General features: G+C 40.8%; 1 protein-coding gene across 15 annotated transcripts in view; it reads right to left on the reverse strand.

Annotated features, from left to right (window-relative positions):
- Positions 1-17,119, reverse strand: part of CADPS2 (calcium dependent secretion activator 2) — a 708,285-nt gene that overhangs the window by 536,447 nt on the left and 154,719 nt on the right. For all 15 annotated transcript variants that reach the window (XM_073573395.1, XM_073573389.1, XM_073573398.1 and 12 more), the window contains exons 7-8: positions 11,750-11,861; positions 6,891-7,030 (exon numbers count right to left, since the gene is read on the reverse strand). In XM_073573395.1, the coding sequence (XP_073429496.1) occupies positions 6,891-7,030; positions 11,750-11,861 (252 nt within the window). The remainder of the gene's footprint in view (positions 1-6,890; positions 7,031-11,749; positions 11,862-17,119) is intronic.

The following is a 17,119-nucleotide window of genomic DNA, read 5'->3' on the forward strand; positions in this document are numbered from 1 at the left end:
TGCCCTTAAGGGCGTCTTCGACCTGGGTTTTTATTAATGTTTTGAGGTCTAAAGCAAACCTCTGGGATTCCTCCTGTATTGTCTGCTCTGTGCAAGCCGCACAGAGCTTTTTCTCCCACGTAGGGGGTAGCTCCTCCGTGCATATAGCACATACCATGTGTTTAGATTTGGTAGTGCATTTACGCCCCTGAAAAAGAAAAATTAATAATCGCAAATCAGCGAGCGGGCATTCACGGAGATCACTCACCCTCCTGTGGAACGAACGATACCGTCTCGGGCGTAGGGATTACCTCCACTGCTGAATCAACTTCTGGCTGTGCCGCCATGGTGGAGCTTTGGCTGCGCCGCGATCCCGTATGACCGCTGCTGCTGCGCTACTGGGAAGAGTCGCGTTGGCGCTGTAGGTGCTGGTGCGGTTCCTGCGTTTGCTGTGGTCCCTGCTTCGGGGACCGCTGCCGTGACTCCTTCTCCCTCTGCAGGCTTTTTAAACCTTATTCACCTTTTTTTGAAAAAAAAAAAAAATTTTTTTTAAATTTGCCCCTGCCGCCCCCTTCCCAGGGATCCCTGCGCCCCACCGGAAGTCTCGCACGTGCGCACCGCGAGATTACTCAGTGGTGCACCGCGCCTTTTTTTAAGGGAGCTGTAATGACACGCACGCCCATCCTACCGGCGTCCTGCGCCCTCCCAGCGTGTCCTGTACTCGCGGCTCCAGTGGTTGCCGCCGCCCCTGCTCTGCGCTGCAGAGGCCTGCCCACCTCGTGGCTCACGGTGGCCGCCGCCGCCTCCCCCGCTCCAAGGTATGGCAGTCTCTGACCTGTGGCCCTCGGTGACCGCCGCCACCTGCACAGGCTGCCTTGTCCGTCTCTGCAGGGCTCTCCTGTAGTGACCGCCGTAACGAAACTGCAGGAGGGAACCCCTTTTTTTTTTTTTTTTCCTTTTTAGGGATCGGCAGACTTCTCCTGGCTTCTTCACTGCCTCTCCCCACTCACCCTCAAGGTCCGCCGATCCTGGTGGTGGTGCTTCGGGGGGGAAGCCTGTTTAAGGCCTCAACCCAGCCGAGGCAGGGAGCCCCGCTGCCTATCACCGGACTCGATCGGTCCCCGGAATCCTGCAACGACTTGTCAGGTACGTGCTGTAGGTTCCCCGTCAGGGACAGGAAATCAACTGATGTGGGAGAGAGGTACCGCCTTTTTCATCTGTGGGTTTCCTGTCCCTGAGGGCGGATCCCTCTCTCCGTGGTCCGTCATGGGGGAAAGAGAAAATAATTATTTTTTCCTATAAAATAATTTTTATTGTATAAAAGCACCAAAACATAAAAAAGATATAAATAAGATATTACTGTAATCGCATTGACCTGAAGAATAAGACTGCCTTACCATCCCCCCCAAGAAAAAAGAAATTCTTGAATTGCTGTATTTTTGTTCATTCTGCCTCCCCACAAATCGGAATAGAAAGTGATCAAAAAATCTCATGTGCCCGAAAATGATACCAATAAAAGCGTCAACTCGTCCTGCAAAAGTCAAGACTTCACATGACTCTGTGGGCCAAAATATGGAAAAATTATAGCTCTCAAAATGTGGTGATGCAAAAACTAGTTTTTGCAATAAAAAGCATATTTTACTGTGTGACAGCAGCCAAACATAAAAACCCGCTATAAGATCTCTTTCACACATCCTGATATTTCCGGTACCGGAATATAACAGAACCGGAGACGTCAGTGTCCGCGTGTGTAATACTTGCGGCACACGTGTGGCATCCGTGTGCCGCATCAGTACCACACGGATGGGCGCCAGGGAAGATGTGTTACAGTAATTGCCGTTCTCTGGCGCCGGGTGCTGAACATGCCGGCAGAGCAGGGGAGAATGATGAGAGCCGTGTTCAGCACCCGACACCAGGGAGCAGCACTTACTGCAACACATCTTCCCCAGCACTGACGCGTGTCACACGGATGACATCCATGTGTGTTATCCGTGTGCAGAATGTTTTGTGACCCATGCTGACTTTAAAAACGGACATGTCAGCGTGTTTTGCCCACAGACACATGGTCCTTGGAAACACACTGACACGTGCACAGACACATTCACTTGAATGAGTCTACGTGTGTACGTGTCTCCATTATGTGTCAAAACGGTCACCACACGTACCTGAGACACAGACGTCTGAAAGAGACCTAAATCTGGTCTGTAAAGCTGTAATCGCACCGACCCCAAGAATAAAGTCGCCTAATCACTTATGTATACCGCACAAGACAAGGACATGAGAGGTGTGTTATCGGTCACTTGTCATGAGGGCTATACAGGATAATAGGGCCAGTCGGCGTTCAGGGGGGCACCATTCTCGTATCCTTCTTATAGGGTGCCAACCTCCGCAGGTAGGTAGGTGACAGGTCAGGGACCATCTATAAGATGGATGTCATAGTAGAAATAGACAGTAGGATGGCACTCACCGTTCTCTTGAAATGATTCACTTTATTTCATATTAATAAAGCATAGGCAATGGCACGGGAGAAATGCAAAAAGACGGACGACAGCCGTTTCGTGCACAATGCACTTCAACAGGTCCTTAGAAATATTAAAAACTTGGGGCTAAAACAACATTTTAGTGATAAAAATGTAATGCATTCTTTCTTCACCGCTCAGTGGCATAAAATTCTGTGAGGTACATGTGGTGCCAATATGATCACTGCACCCCTAGATGAATTCATTGGTGAGTGTAGTTTGTAAAACGAGCTCACATATAGGGGGTTTCTGTTGTTCTGACACCTCAGGGGCTCTGCCAATGTGACATGGCACCATTCCAGCAAAATCTTAACTTCAATATGGTGCCTCTTCCCTACTGAGCTTTGCACTGTGCCTCAAAAATAGTATTCCATTACATATGGGGTATCGGCGTACTCAAGAGAAATTGCAAAACAAAGGTGCAATTTCTCTTGTTACCCTAATGATAATGCAAAATTTGGGGCTAAAATAACATTTTTGTGAGGAAAATGTTATGTTATTATTTTCATGGCTCAATGTTCTACTCGGAACAAGTTTCACAACAACTATTGGGGTCAAAATTCTCCTTTTACCCTTGGAAAAATAAAAAACTGGGAGCGAAAAGATTATTTTTGTGAAAAACTGATTTTTTTATTTTCACGGCTCTACGTTATAAACTTCTGTGAAGCACTTGGTGGTTCAAAGTGCTCACCACACATCTAGATAAGTTCCTTGGGGGTCTAGTTTCCAAAATGGGGTCACTTGTGGGGGGTTTCCACTGTTTAGGCACATTAGAGGAGCTCCAAATGAGACATGGTGTCCGATCTCAATTCCAGCTAATTTTGCGTTGAAAAAGTCAAACGGCGCTCCTTCCCTTCCGAGCTCTGCTACGTGCCCAAGCAGTCGTTTATCCCCACACATGGGGTATCAGCGTACTCACCATTGAGAAAATAAAAAAAATTGGATCTTAAATAAATTTGTTGTGAATAAAGTTAAATGTTCATTTTTTTAATTCCTGTGAAGCACCTGAAGGATTAATAAACTTCTTCAATGTTATTTTGAGCACCGAGAGGGGTGCAGTTTTTAGAATGGTGTCACTTTTGGGTATCTTCTATCATACAGACCCCTCAAAGTGACTTCAAATGTGATGTGGTCCCTAAAAAAATGGTTTTGTAAATTTTGTTGGAAAAATGAAAAATCGCTGGTCAGCTTTTCACCTTTATAACTTCCAACAAAATAAAAAATTTGGTTCCAAAATTGTGCTGATGTAAAGTAGACATGTGGGAAATGTTACTTATTAAGTATTTTGTGTGACATATCTGTGATTTAAGGGCATGAAAATTCAAAGATGGAAAATTGCAAAATTTTCAAAAATTTCACCAAATTTGTTTTTTTCCACAAATAAACGCAAGTCCTATTAAAGAAAATTTACCACTATTATGAAGTAGAATATGTCACGAAAAAATAATATCCGAATCACCGGGATCCATTGAAGCGTTCTAGAGATAATACCTCATAAAGGGACATTGAATAGAATTGTAAAAATTGGCCTGGTCATTAACGTACAAACCACCCTCAGGGTTAAAGGGGTTAAAATGTAAAAACTGACAATTTTTTTTCCCTAAAATACAAAGGAAATGTGTCATTGTTAACTTTAGTCCTTTTAGAGATAATTTAGTATTCAACTTGCTTTACTGTTCACAAAACAAAAAGTCATTTTGAGCACGGATGCCCAAAAGCTTACATTCCACTGTAAATCCATTCAAAAAACCTTGGCACCTGAAAATAAAAAAATGTTGTGTAATCTAACTACTGTATAGGCAATCAATATGTTGTGACCGAACATCCACTTTAAACTACGGTACTTACGGTAAATTAAAACTAGCGTGACACATATGAACATAAAGATCAGCTAGTCCCAATTTCAGAATAGTACACATTTTCAAGCTGGAGAATTTGACAAGGTGGAAATATAATATTTAAAAAAAGCAGGAATTGAAAGACTTCAGATGATAAAAACACATTCAGAAAGGTGATATCTGGCCCAGAGAGGGAAATCTGAGTACAATCAGTGCAGAAATGGAAATTAAATATAGCTTCAAAACTATGCCCTGAACAAATGAAAGTTGTTAAACTAGACCAAACACTATTCAGGTATTTTAAATAAAAATATAGAAAAAAAAAAGGAAATTGATACATATGCTAAACTGTTTAAGAAAAAAACATCCAGATCACAAAGACTAAACATCAGCATTAACATTCTAGATTAGCAAGCCCTGCTATCAATCAAGCAGCCACTAGGTTATACTGCAGGATCAGTTATAAAGAAGCAATGGAGAAAAACACAGAATACAACCAAGAACAAAAATGAATGTGGAAATAATTGGAAAAAAATATATATTTAACCTTTAACAGTACTACAAATATTACACCAGTTAAAACTCACATCTGCATGTGGAAAGAAATAGGTATTTTATAAGATATGAAAGCAAATGATAGCAATAATCATATCTACCCAGAACAACATTGCCAAGGGATCACATTGCCAATGTACATTACAATCACTAATGTGCATCTCATCTTCACGGATTTCATTGCAACTTTTAGGTCAGAGAACAGTACAAGGTAAATTAAATAATCATGGCTATATTTTACTATCTCTGTAGTTTCAATGTACAAATGCTATATACGCCTTACAAATTGCGAAAGTCAAGTTTTTCATAGGTTTGTAAAACGTGATGATTTATGGCTGCTTCTTTGCATGATAGAGCTTTAACTTGCATTTGTCGATTGCATGACAAACTGGGTACACAATGATTCCTTGAATTATTCCTGAGTCCACAAAGTGATTTGCATGGCCAGATCATGTCTGTTTTTAATACAATGACCCTTGAGGGACTGCAGATCACAAGCATCCAAAATTGATTGGATTGTCAGCCTTATCCCTTGTGCACTTAGAATTTTTCCAAAATCTGAGAATATTTTGATATTATGAACTGTAGACTAAAGGAGGTTTAAAGTCTTTGCAATTTTACATTGAGGGACATTTTCTGAAATTGTTCCACAATTTTTAGATGCAGTTGTTCACAGATTGGTGAACCTCTGACCATCATTGCTTCTGAGAGACTCTGCCTCTCTGCTCTGTTTATGCACTCACGTGACTTAGGTGCAAATTTGAAAAGAGAAAGACTGGCACCCTGTCCTATTAAAAAATTGTGTGCTTGAGGAAGGGACTCTTGGTCCAGACTTGATGAGAAAGGAGCCTCCGCACCAAAAAAGAAAATGAGACTGTATGTCATGCTACAGTGATTGTTTGCTTTGATCCAACAAGGAGTCAGAAACCGATATGGTGCAACGTATCGACCGGGAGCGGTCTTTGTCAAGGACATGTGTTGTGGGTCTTTTATGTCAAGGAGGACCTGTGTGGCGCAGGAGTTGGGTGTCAGGAAATGCGGCAAGCAGGGCATAAGCAGTTAGGTGAAAATGTATCCTCCAGGTGTTCTGCATTAAAAAATTTACTTTTCAGACTTTTGTTACTCCTGTCCCAACTTTATTGAAATGTATTGCTACCATCAATTTTTAAAGGAGTTTATTTTTTCAAATTAAATGGAAAAATGCCTAAAAACTTCTGATACATGTTCTATGTTGTGAATAGAATATGGATATACAGCTCTGGCAAAAATTAAGAGACCACATTCAAATGTTCAGTTTGTCGGATTTTTCTCTTTATACGTATATTTTTGAGTAAAATGTAAATTGCTCTTTTAGACTATAAACTTCTGACAACATGTCTCCGAATTTCCAAGCAATAAATTTTGTATTTTTTTTCTGACAAAGAAAAATGGTCAAAATTAAAAAAAAAAAAAAAGTGTGTTCAGACCTCAAATAATGCAAAGAAACCATTTCATAATCATTTAGAAACAACAATACTAAGGTTTTAACTCAGGAAGAGTTCAGAAATCAATATTTTGTGGAACAACCATGATTTTTAAAAACAGCTTTCATACGTCTTGGCATGTTTGCCACCAGTCTTTCACACTGCTTCTGGAACAAAAATTTAAGCAGTTCTTGTTTGATGGCTTGTGACCATCCATCATCCTCTTGATTACATTCCAGAGGTTTTCAATGGGGTTCAGGTCTGGAGAATGGGCTGCCCATGACAGGGTTTTTATGCGGTGGTCTCTTAATTTTTGCCAGAGCTGTAGGATATGATTGTATTCTTGCTTTCTTTACATTTAACACCGAGTCCTATAAATATATGTGGAAGATTTCTGAAACTACAAAAAAAAAATAATTGCCTGTGGTACCTTATTTGGTTGCGGCTTAAAATTTAATGATGAGCTTCTACACAATTAAATCTCCCTCACCAGCTCTATGAGAAAGATGATAAAAAATAACTGCGCTCAGGCTTACCCACTATGCTTCATATGTGGCGGTTTGTCCATCCTTACTGCCAGCTTAATGTTCAGGTCAGTATCTTGGCTGCTCTTTGGTACAGTCATTTTGTGCAGTTCTGGCATCTTTGAACTATTGGGGGTTGGCGTAAGTGTTACCTAAGAAAAAATAGAATAAAAAAAGCAATTATTGTATTAGCTACATAATGCATTTGCATTATTTCTTTAAAAAAAAAACAAAAAAAAAACACACTACTGTCTAAAAAAAATTACAGAACGTAAAAAATCTCTCTATCTATCTCAACCACACTCTACAAAATAAGGAACAAAGCATTATTTACTTGGGTATACAGCAATTCCCTTAACCCCTTCATGCTATAGCAATTTTCCTTTTTCATTTCCCCTTCTTCCAAGAGCCATCAACAATATAGCCATATAAGGGCTTGATTTTTGCAAGACGAGTTGTAATTTTGAATGACACCATTCATTCTTCCACATAGTGAATTGAAATTGTAAAAAGCGCAATTACATAATTGTTTTTTGTTTGTTTTTTTATTTATTTACCATGTTAACGTTTAATGTAAATGTTTTAAAGAGATTCAGATATATGCAAGAATAAAAAATTTGCTTTAATCACCATTTTCTGAGACCCGTAATGTTTTCATTTTTCGGGATATGGGGCTGAGTGAGGGCTATCCTATTTTTGAGCTGATATTTTTTAATGACACCATTTTGGGGTAGATATGAGGTTTTCATTGCCTCTTATTGTATTTTATTACAATGTTGAGGTGGCCAAAACATTAATTCTGGTGTTTTAGTTTTTGGTTTTTTTCATTACACCGTTCTACCAATTGGATTAATTTATATTTTGATATTTCTGACTGTAGTGATCTCAAATATCTGTATGTTTTATTTTTTTTGTGAAAGACAGAATCTGAAAAAATATCCAGAAAAAACACGTAGTATGATTTTTGACATAATTAATTTTCATTTTATGGCATGAAATAAGTATTTGCTACAATAGAAAATCAGAACTTAATATTTAGTAGACAAAACTTTGTTTGCAATTACAGAGGTCAGACATTTCCTGCACTTCTTGAGCAAAATTGCACACACTACAGGAGGGATCTTGGCCCACTCCTCCATACAGATCTTCTAGGTTTCGGGGCTGCTGCTGGGCAACATTGAGTTTCAGCTCCCTCCAAAGATTTTCTATTTAGGCTGGAGACTGTCTAGGCCACTCCGGGACCTTAAAATGCTTATTACAGAGCCACTCCTTAGTTGCCCTGGCTGTGTGTTTCGGGTCATTGTCATACTAGAAGACCCAGTCACAACCCATTTTCAATACCCTGTGATGTAGTGACCACTGTGTCCGCTAGGGGGCGCTGTGTGGGTGTCCCAGGACAGGCGTATAAGCATTTCCAGTGTCCTGATAGGAGTAGGATGCTGAATGATTGTAATGTATCTCCAGGTGGGTGGCCTTGGGATGAAGGCTTGATTATGTGCTGATCAGCAGAGCTGATCTTTCGTGCCAATGTGTTAGGGAGAGCTACCTACAAATCCACCCGGGGTGTGTCTGAAAACGCTGGTAGTAAAAGACTATGAGTGTGAAGGACCTGTGAAGAGGTCATAGCCATGTTACCCGGTGGGCGTGGCTACGGACCATATAAGGTGGCCAGGGTAAGTCACGAGTGAATGCTGGGACCCGGTTGGTCCGTATGAAAGGTCTCGTCTGGGCTGACGCGAGACCGACTGAAGGAAGATGGGTCTGCCTTCCTGTACACGTGAGACGTGTGTGTGAGAGTTCCCTGGAGGGAATGAATGTCTGCACTGAAAAGCAGCCATGAGGTAAACCCGGACAGGGGATATAACTCTGAGGCTAGAGAGCCTGTGTACTGGACATTGCACAACCTATGTGACCACAGGATTAACAGAGTGAAGCTCTGTCATGGACACTATGCTGTTTATATGAACTTTCTGTTGCTGTTCTTGGTTTATGATGCCCAATAAACCACATGGACTGTTGGAGTTATGTTAAGAAACCTGTGCCGGATGTGATTTAGTGGCTGCCAAGCGAGTATCCCCTACTTGAATGACAGCGCTACCTTACAACCCTTACTGATGGAAGGAGATTGTTGGCCAAAATCTCACGATACATGACCCCATTCTTTTTCCCTTCAATACGGTGCAGTAGTCCTATCCTCCTTGCAGAAACGCACCCTCAAAGTATGATATTTCCTCCACTATGCTTCATGGTTGGGACAGTGTTCTTAGGGTTGAACTTATCCTTCTTCTACCACCAAACACGGCGAGTGGAGCTGATACTAAAAAGATATATTTTGGTCTCATCTGACTACATGACCTTCTCCCATGCCTTCTTTAGATCATCCAGATAGTCATTGACTAACTTCAGGTAATAGCAAACTGCAATACATAACAAGGTTGTATGTGTGCATTAGGTCATTGGACTCTTGTGGGAATGATGGAAGCCTTCATATGTAAGACCACTAAGTGTGCAGAGCACGCAATGGTCTCATCTGACTACATGATCTTCTCCCATGCCTTCTCTAGATCCAGATAGTCATTGACTAACTTCTAACGGGTCTGGACATGTGCTAATGTGAGAAGGCAGACCTTGTATAACTTGCAGGAATTTAATCCATGATGACGTATTGTGTTACTAATGCTAATGTTTGAGACTGTGGTCCTAGTACTCTTCAGGTCATTGACCAGGTCCCTCCCATGTAGTTCTGGGCTAATTCCTGAACTTTCTCAGAATCATCCTTACCCCAATGAGGCGAGATCTTGCATGGAGCCACAGACTGTGATCGGGTGTTTCTTCCATTTTCTAAAAATTATGCGAGGGGAACACCACTCGTCCCACAGTCTCCTGACTCATTCTAACTCCACGTAATACAACCTTGTTATGTATTTCAGTTTGCTATGTGTGCATAAGGTTATTGGATTCTTGTGGGAATGAGGGAAGCCTTCATATGTAAGACAACTAAGTGTGCAGAGGACGCAATGGCACATCAGTTATGTCTTGCTCTTCACGCTGCTTCTCTCCTTAGTAACCTAGGAATGAGGATATATATATATAATTGCTAGGTTTATATTTACCTCGTTTAATTTTTTTAACAGGCTTTTAGCATACCTCAGTAACTTTTCCTATTATACACCTTTGCATAGGTTATTGCTCTTTTTACTGGTTATTGTATATTGCATAGTATTTACCATTGGCTTTATATTTTGATATCCGCACTGGCCTTTTTTTTTTTTACACATTCATGCCCTGTCTTTTTATATCAATTGTTTTTGTGTTTCTAAACTAATAATATAGAATGTTTTTATATTAATTCTTTTTGGAATCTCTTGTTATCTAACGGCTAAATGCTGTTCAAGATCATGTTGTGTTGCTAATGTTTGAGTCGGTGACCCCAGCTCTCTTCAGGTCATTGACTAGGTCTTCCTGTGTAGTACTGGGATGATTCCTGACCTTTCTCAGAATTATCCTTGCACCATGAGGAGAGATATTGCATAGAACCCCAGGCAGAGGAAGATTGACGGTCATCCTTCCATTTTCTAATAATTGTGCCCACAGTCATTGCCTTCTCACCAAGCTGCTTGCCTACTATCCTGCAGCCCATCCTAGCCTTGTGCAAGTCTACAATTTTGTTCCTGGTGTCCTTAGACACCTCTTTGGTCTTGGCCATGGTGGAGAAGTTGGAGTGTGATTGTGTGGCCAGGTGTATTTTATGCAGGCAACAAGTTCAAACAGGCGCAATTAACACAGGTAATGAGTGCAGAGTAAAAGAGTTTCTGAAAGAAAAACTAACGGATATGTGAGATCCAGAAGTCTTGCTGGTTGGTAGGTGATCAAATACTTATTTCATGCAATAAAATGAAATTAGTTAAAAATCATAAAATGCGATTTTCTGTTTTTTATTTTTAGATTCTGTCTCTCACAGTTGAGGTGTACCTACAACAAAAACTACAGACCTCTATTCTTTGTAGGTGGGAAAACTTGCAAAATCAGCAGAGTATCAAATACTTATTTTCTTCACTGTATATCATATAGGTAAAGAAATGGGATAACACTCCAATGTAATTAAATGCTTCAAGTGATTTCTGATTCATTGTTGGGTAATACCACATGGATAACTTGGTAAGTCTAAAGGGGTTTTCTACTTGAAATATTTCTCCGAAGGCGGTTTCACATGTGTTGCAGTCAGATCTCCTGACCTGAATTCCATAGCTTCCCTAAGTGCCTATGAAGTTGTGAAGTTCCGGTTAGGAGACCAGCAGTTACTCCATGCATCGTAGCCCATACTCAGATCGGAAAACAAGGATGTGGGAGTTCGTCTTAAAGGGATGGCAGCTTTTATGGCAATGAATTAAGGCCCTTGTAAACAGACTAATGTTGACTGAATCCACTGATATCAATGGCTTCAGCAGACAGTCTAACATGTATTGGGTGCTGGCCAACTGATCGCCGGGGAAGATCTAGATCGGGCATGTCCGATTTTGGACTGCTGATCGCACTGTTCTCTTGAAGACATGTCAGGTGAGAGAGAACACAGGAGCACTTCACTTTATCAAAGAGTCGGCTGAGATGGCTTTTGGCTAACTGTTAGCCAAAGCATCTTTAGGCTGACAGTCATCTAATGTGTCTGATTGGCTTTACTTGAAGCAATTCAGCTGTAAAGAGCTTTGACCAGTTTACAGTTTAAGAATAGAGAAGACGTAAATCCACCCAGGGACATGAACACACATATGTCCATAAAATAGGGAATTTACTAAGTAAACAAAACGTGACCAACTAATGTATATCGTGAGACTGCTGTACCATAATGCCACAAGACAGAAGGTAAAACCTACTTTTCCAAGTTCCTTATCTTCCAAAGCCAAAACACCAGTGCTTTCAGTAAAGAGCTTAACTTTAACAATTGGCCGAGGGTGTGTGGTTGTAAAATCCCCTTGAGTTCCCCATCTATAAAACAAAAACAATTAGTTAAAGTCAGAAGCATTTTAACTATGTAAATTATTTACTTCAAAAGCTGCACGTCCTAAAAGTATTAACTTATGTCCTTATATCCTTATTATCTCAGCACGGAACATTTTTTAAACACATCTGTCACAAACGGGGATGTGACCTTTGGCCGCACATGGCTATCACAGGCACAGGGGGACTTATCTTAGTTATCCCACCGCTGGCACCATGTGATAAAAACAGGAAGCTAGTCTTGCCCTAACAATTTACCGCAGGGGGGTTTATTTTAGTTATCCCACCACTGCCACAATATGTTACAAGCTGTCGGGATTTATGGATATCCCACTTTCCATTTCCAATTTGGAACTTGCAGCTCTCTGGCGCCCCCTTATCCTCAGGTCAGTCAGGGAACTACACCTAGGATAGTCGCCGGATGGGCCGCTTGTTGTGCAATGGTGGTTAGGCCTGCTTGCACTGAGGGAGTTATAAATGCAGCTAATAAAACCCGCTCAGTCACTACCAGCGCTACCCACCCAGCCAGAACACACTTCGCTGCCACCAGCTTCAGATTCCTCGTATTAATATTTAAAATTAATAGAGGGGTTCAAAGCAAACCCAAATCAGTAGCGTAATGTTATGAATGGGTCACCGAGGAGGAAAACTAAACAAGTTAAGTCACAGAAAACCAGAGAGGTTGGTAACTATGCAGACTGCAGACCCCTGATCCTAACCACACAACTAGCAGCAGCCGTGGAGCATTCCTACAATGAATCTAGATGCCTCGTCACAGCCGGAAGACTAAATAAGCCAAAAGCAAGAAAAGGGGAAAACTAACTGCCCCAGAGCAGACCCCAAAGGAATAGACAGCCCCCACACATGTATTGACGGTGAAACAAGATGAAAACACAAACACAGGCAGAAAAATAGGCTGAGCAAACGATGAGGCCCAAACTAACTAGGAAGGACAGGAAAGGAAAGACACTGTCTGCAATCTGCCCAAAAAACCCTACAAAAATAATGTCCAACACTTCTGATAACAAAATTAACCCTGAAGTCACTAGACTTCTCCCACTATATCAGCACTCTGAAATATTCTGAGACAGAGCAAAAAAGAGGCCAATCTAATGAGGGACAAAAAGCAAATAGGCAAATACAGATAAATAAGAGCGGAAATTCAGCACAGCCCCAGCCGGGGCTGGCTCACCACACAAAAAACTGAATAGACCAACAAAATCAAGTATGAACATTAGCAGAAACACTTAGCTTGAGTTGACTGGAACAGAGCTGAAAACCAAGACCTGAAAAGCCAGAAGGAATCACCAGCACCAGAATAGGGCGTCAGCTGTCTTAAATCCAGTCTGAGAGTCCAGAGATCCAATCGTTATCCTCATCATCAGGTGGCAGATCTCTACTAATTAAATCAACCTCACCACCTCCTGTTACCACCAGAGGGAGCCCGGAAGGAGAACTCACGACTGGTAGACCAGAAAATGAGTTCACAACACGTAATTAGCTTACAAGCACATGAATTCTTCACAGAGCAAGGAGGCAGAACTAATAAATTTTATAGTTTATTCCCAAAAGATGGGCAGTGTTTACAGAAGATAAAAAGGTTTTACGATCTGAGACAATAAAAGTATGTACAATACGATTGCAAATAAAAGGGATTTAAAAGCAGAGATAACTTGCATATTGCTTAGGTCATTTCAGGCAGAACCATGCTGGGGGGAGGAGCCAGATGTCCCAATGCATTTGAGATCCTATTGGCACGGCATCCCAGGCTAGAATGAGGGACGGGATAGGGGAAAATACCTTATACCTTTGGACTTGTGACCTCACTAAAGGGGCTGTCTTGTGACAGTCCTCCCCCTAGCTCAGGGTTACAGAACTGGTTCCGAAACTTATAATAACCATATCTCGCAGAGGGTACCTCGTATAGAAACGCACATAGTATTATCTTTTCTATCTCATCGCTGGCATTCATCCAAAACCAAACTCGAACTAGTTATTTCACACCGTTCATGGGAAATCCATTTCTCTGGTTCTGTGGGTGCTAGAAATTAGCAAGAACCACTGTGGTGGAGCCTGATCGGAGCACGTCCCAATGTGTAATTTTTATATTTCTGTCGTAATCTGGAACCTTTTTATGACCAAATGATTAGATTTCAGTATTGTCTATGAGAGTAGCTGCACATGGTGGAAGGGACAAAGGGACCCCCTGCCGTGAGGCAGGAAGCCAGTCACTAGTAATTCAGGCTACACTGATTGTGTGTGTGTGAGCTGAGGGGGAGGGACAAGGGAGGGTGAGTGGCTGCAGTCTCAGGTTGCAGGCTAACAGTGAGCCAAAACTTACAGGCAAAGGGAAAAGGTGGTCAAGCCCCCACACTGATATAGCATAGTTCAGTGTTTAAATAGAAGATTTTGCAATGTGATAATCCGGGGAATCTCACGACATATTTTACATAACCATTACAACATCCAATTGTGGAAATTATTATCATTCCAAAATCTGTTGATTAAAATATACTTTTGTTCGTGGAAATTTAAAAGTCACTTAATTACAATATGTATTGTACATAAATATCTGTTCACATTATGTTTCAGCTATAGGCATATGCATACCATGGCATACGTTGTGAAGAATTATAAAAATAAAAAAAACACACTGCGTGGTATAGCTTATTTTAAGTATTCCTCTGTATAGAGCAGTATGTTCCATAATCATGTTCAATACAATAAAGTAAGCAGACTAATATGAATGAGTTAGTGTGGATCTATGCTCTGCATTTGTGTCAAGTTTTCCCAACGCATAAGTCAAATCGTAAAGTGAACACACTGATCTACTGAAGATACAGTAATACTATTTAGATAGGATTAAATTTTTAACCCCTTCACGACCTATAATGTATTGGTATATCATACGTCACCTCCCCATTTGCTGCAGGCTTCGGTGCTGAGCCCGCATCTTTTCTGGCACATGACAGTTGATTTCATTAGCTGACATCTGCCCCTAACAGCCGCTGGTGGAATCGCGATCCACCTGCGTCCGTTAACTAGCTAAATGTCGCTGTTAATCGCTGACAGCGTCATTTAATTTGCACTTACCGGAAGCACGTCATGAGACCCATGTGGTTATCACTGCTGATCTTCTATGAGCGCCACCCTGTGGCCAGCGTTCATAGCAGATGATCAATTCTGCTATACATAGCAGGGCTGGATCCCTTCTATGTGTAGTACAAGAGATCAGATAATCACAGCTTCAAGTCTCCTAAGGAAACTATTTAAGCAAGTACAAAGTAGAAAAAAGTTCTTAAAAGTATTAAAAAAAATAAAAAAAAGTTCAAAGTTCAAATCACCCCCATGTTGCCCCATTCAAAATAAAATAAACACACACATATTTGGCATCGTTACATTCAGAAATGCCAGATCTATCAAAATATAAAAATAATTAATCCAATCGGTAAACGGCATTATTTTTTTCCATTGCCACAAGACAACAGAATATAATTCTCTTTTTTGTTAATCTAAATAGGTCCAAAATTACCGTATATGCCAATGGATTCTTTAATAGTGGATGTAGCTGGGGTTTTTTTTTCCTCCTCAGCTTTATTCAGAGCTAAAGATAATGTACTGGATTCCATTAGTTGCCACTAGAGGGCGCACAGAAGCATAGGACATACCGTATATATTGTTCTCTATTTAGCGCAATAAACAAACTCTAGTAATCACTGTATTAGAAATTCACCGTTCCGAACACTGTTCAGAAATATTTTGGCCAAGTGGATCAATCATTTTAGAACCTCAAGAAAAGCGATTACTGCTTTATAAATAAATAATAATAATGGTAACCATTTGTTCTTAGAGTTTTTGCAGCATTTCTGATTATTTGGTTTAATGCTCCGCCTAAGATCTCAAGTCTATTGTAAATTGTGTCTCAGCATACCAACTGTATAGTCTGGATTTACACGGTCTTGCAATCCATGCACGGACCGGCTTGGGTCTCTTGACTTGAACGCTACAGCCTCTGAGGCTGCTGAGTGTGAATGTGTGTACTCAGGCTAATGCACAGGGTTTTTTTAATTTCAGATATCCAGATCCCATTTAATACCAGTCCCTAAGGCTTAGAAGAGAAAAATAAATACCGTATGTGGATTTTGGACTGTACACCCGTCTCTAGGGAGTAGAAGAGCAGACACTTGGCTAATTAATTTGTATTGCACAAATCCCCAAATTAAGACTTTAAGAATGTTCTAAGGAAATTAAATTTAATTTGTCTATATGCGGTCTTCGTATAACATTACCATTCTTTTTCTAGGCCATGTTTTATTTGGCTGATGGTCAATAGATGAAGCATTAGGATTGTGACCTACTAGAAGAATTACCATTTTAGGAGCAGTCATAGGGATGGCTCCGCTGTTTAATACGGTTGACAAGTAGCTTTTCTTAAAAGGTTATTTATGACAACTTTTGCAAATGAAAGGTCACCCGCTCAGCTAGTGGTCTTTTCTGAGAAACAGGCAAAAAAAAAACCAATAAAATTTCAAGAGCATCACAAGCGTTCTACAAAGTGCAATGTTGTATTTGTTATTAATACTCATTGTTCCCACTACTGTAGATCCACGTCTGTGCTTGCTGTGAAACTTTAGATAGGGGGATTGTATGCTTTAAATGGCAAAAACACACTTTCCAAATATTAAACAATACAACCCCAACGTCTCTGCAAAATAGAGCACTAAGTTAAAATACTTCACCAATCCACAAAATCATTCCAACTTCAAGGAATAATCCGGGAGATAGAAGTTTTTTGCCAACAAAGAATTTGCTAATTATCATCAAAATAGTTAAAGGGAATCAGTCAGCAGGTTTTTGCTATGTAATCTGAAGTAGGCATGCTGTAAGGGTTAAAACACAGATTTCTATGAGGTCTCTCAAGCTCTGTCCTGTTTACTTGCAATGATTTTTTTAGCACCTGGAGCTTATCATTGCTTGGACACAGAAGCGCATGCCTCCTGGTCCAACATGCCCCCTCCTGTGATAAGCAGCTCACTGTCTATGTACATTGTATATACAGGGTCTGGTGTGGGCAGGTGAAGCCTCCTCAGCTTTGCTGTAACGCTAAATGTAAAAACGCTGATTGCATTAGAACAGTTACGCCCAGCGATCCAAGTGATAAATCTTTGGATCCAGCTTCTCTTTGCCTACATCAGGCTGCTCTCAGAGGAGGTAGTGAAAGCTGCTGACAGATTCCCTTTAATGCT

The sequence above is a fragment of the Dendrobates tinctorius genome, unplaced genomic scaffold (assembly GCF_039654945.1).
Source record: "Dendrobates tinctorius isolate UK_male_01 unplaced genomic scaffold, ASM3965494v1 ptg000035l, whole genome shotgun sequence".
Taxonomy (NCBI): domain Eukaryota; kingdom Metazoa; phylum Chordata; class Amphibia; order Anura; family Dendrobatidae; genus Dendrobates; species Dendrobates tinctorius.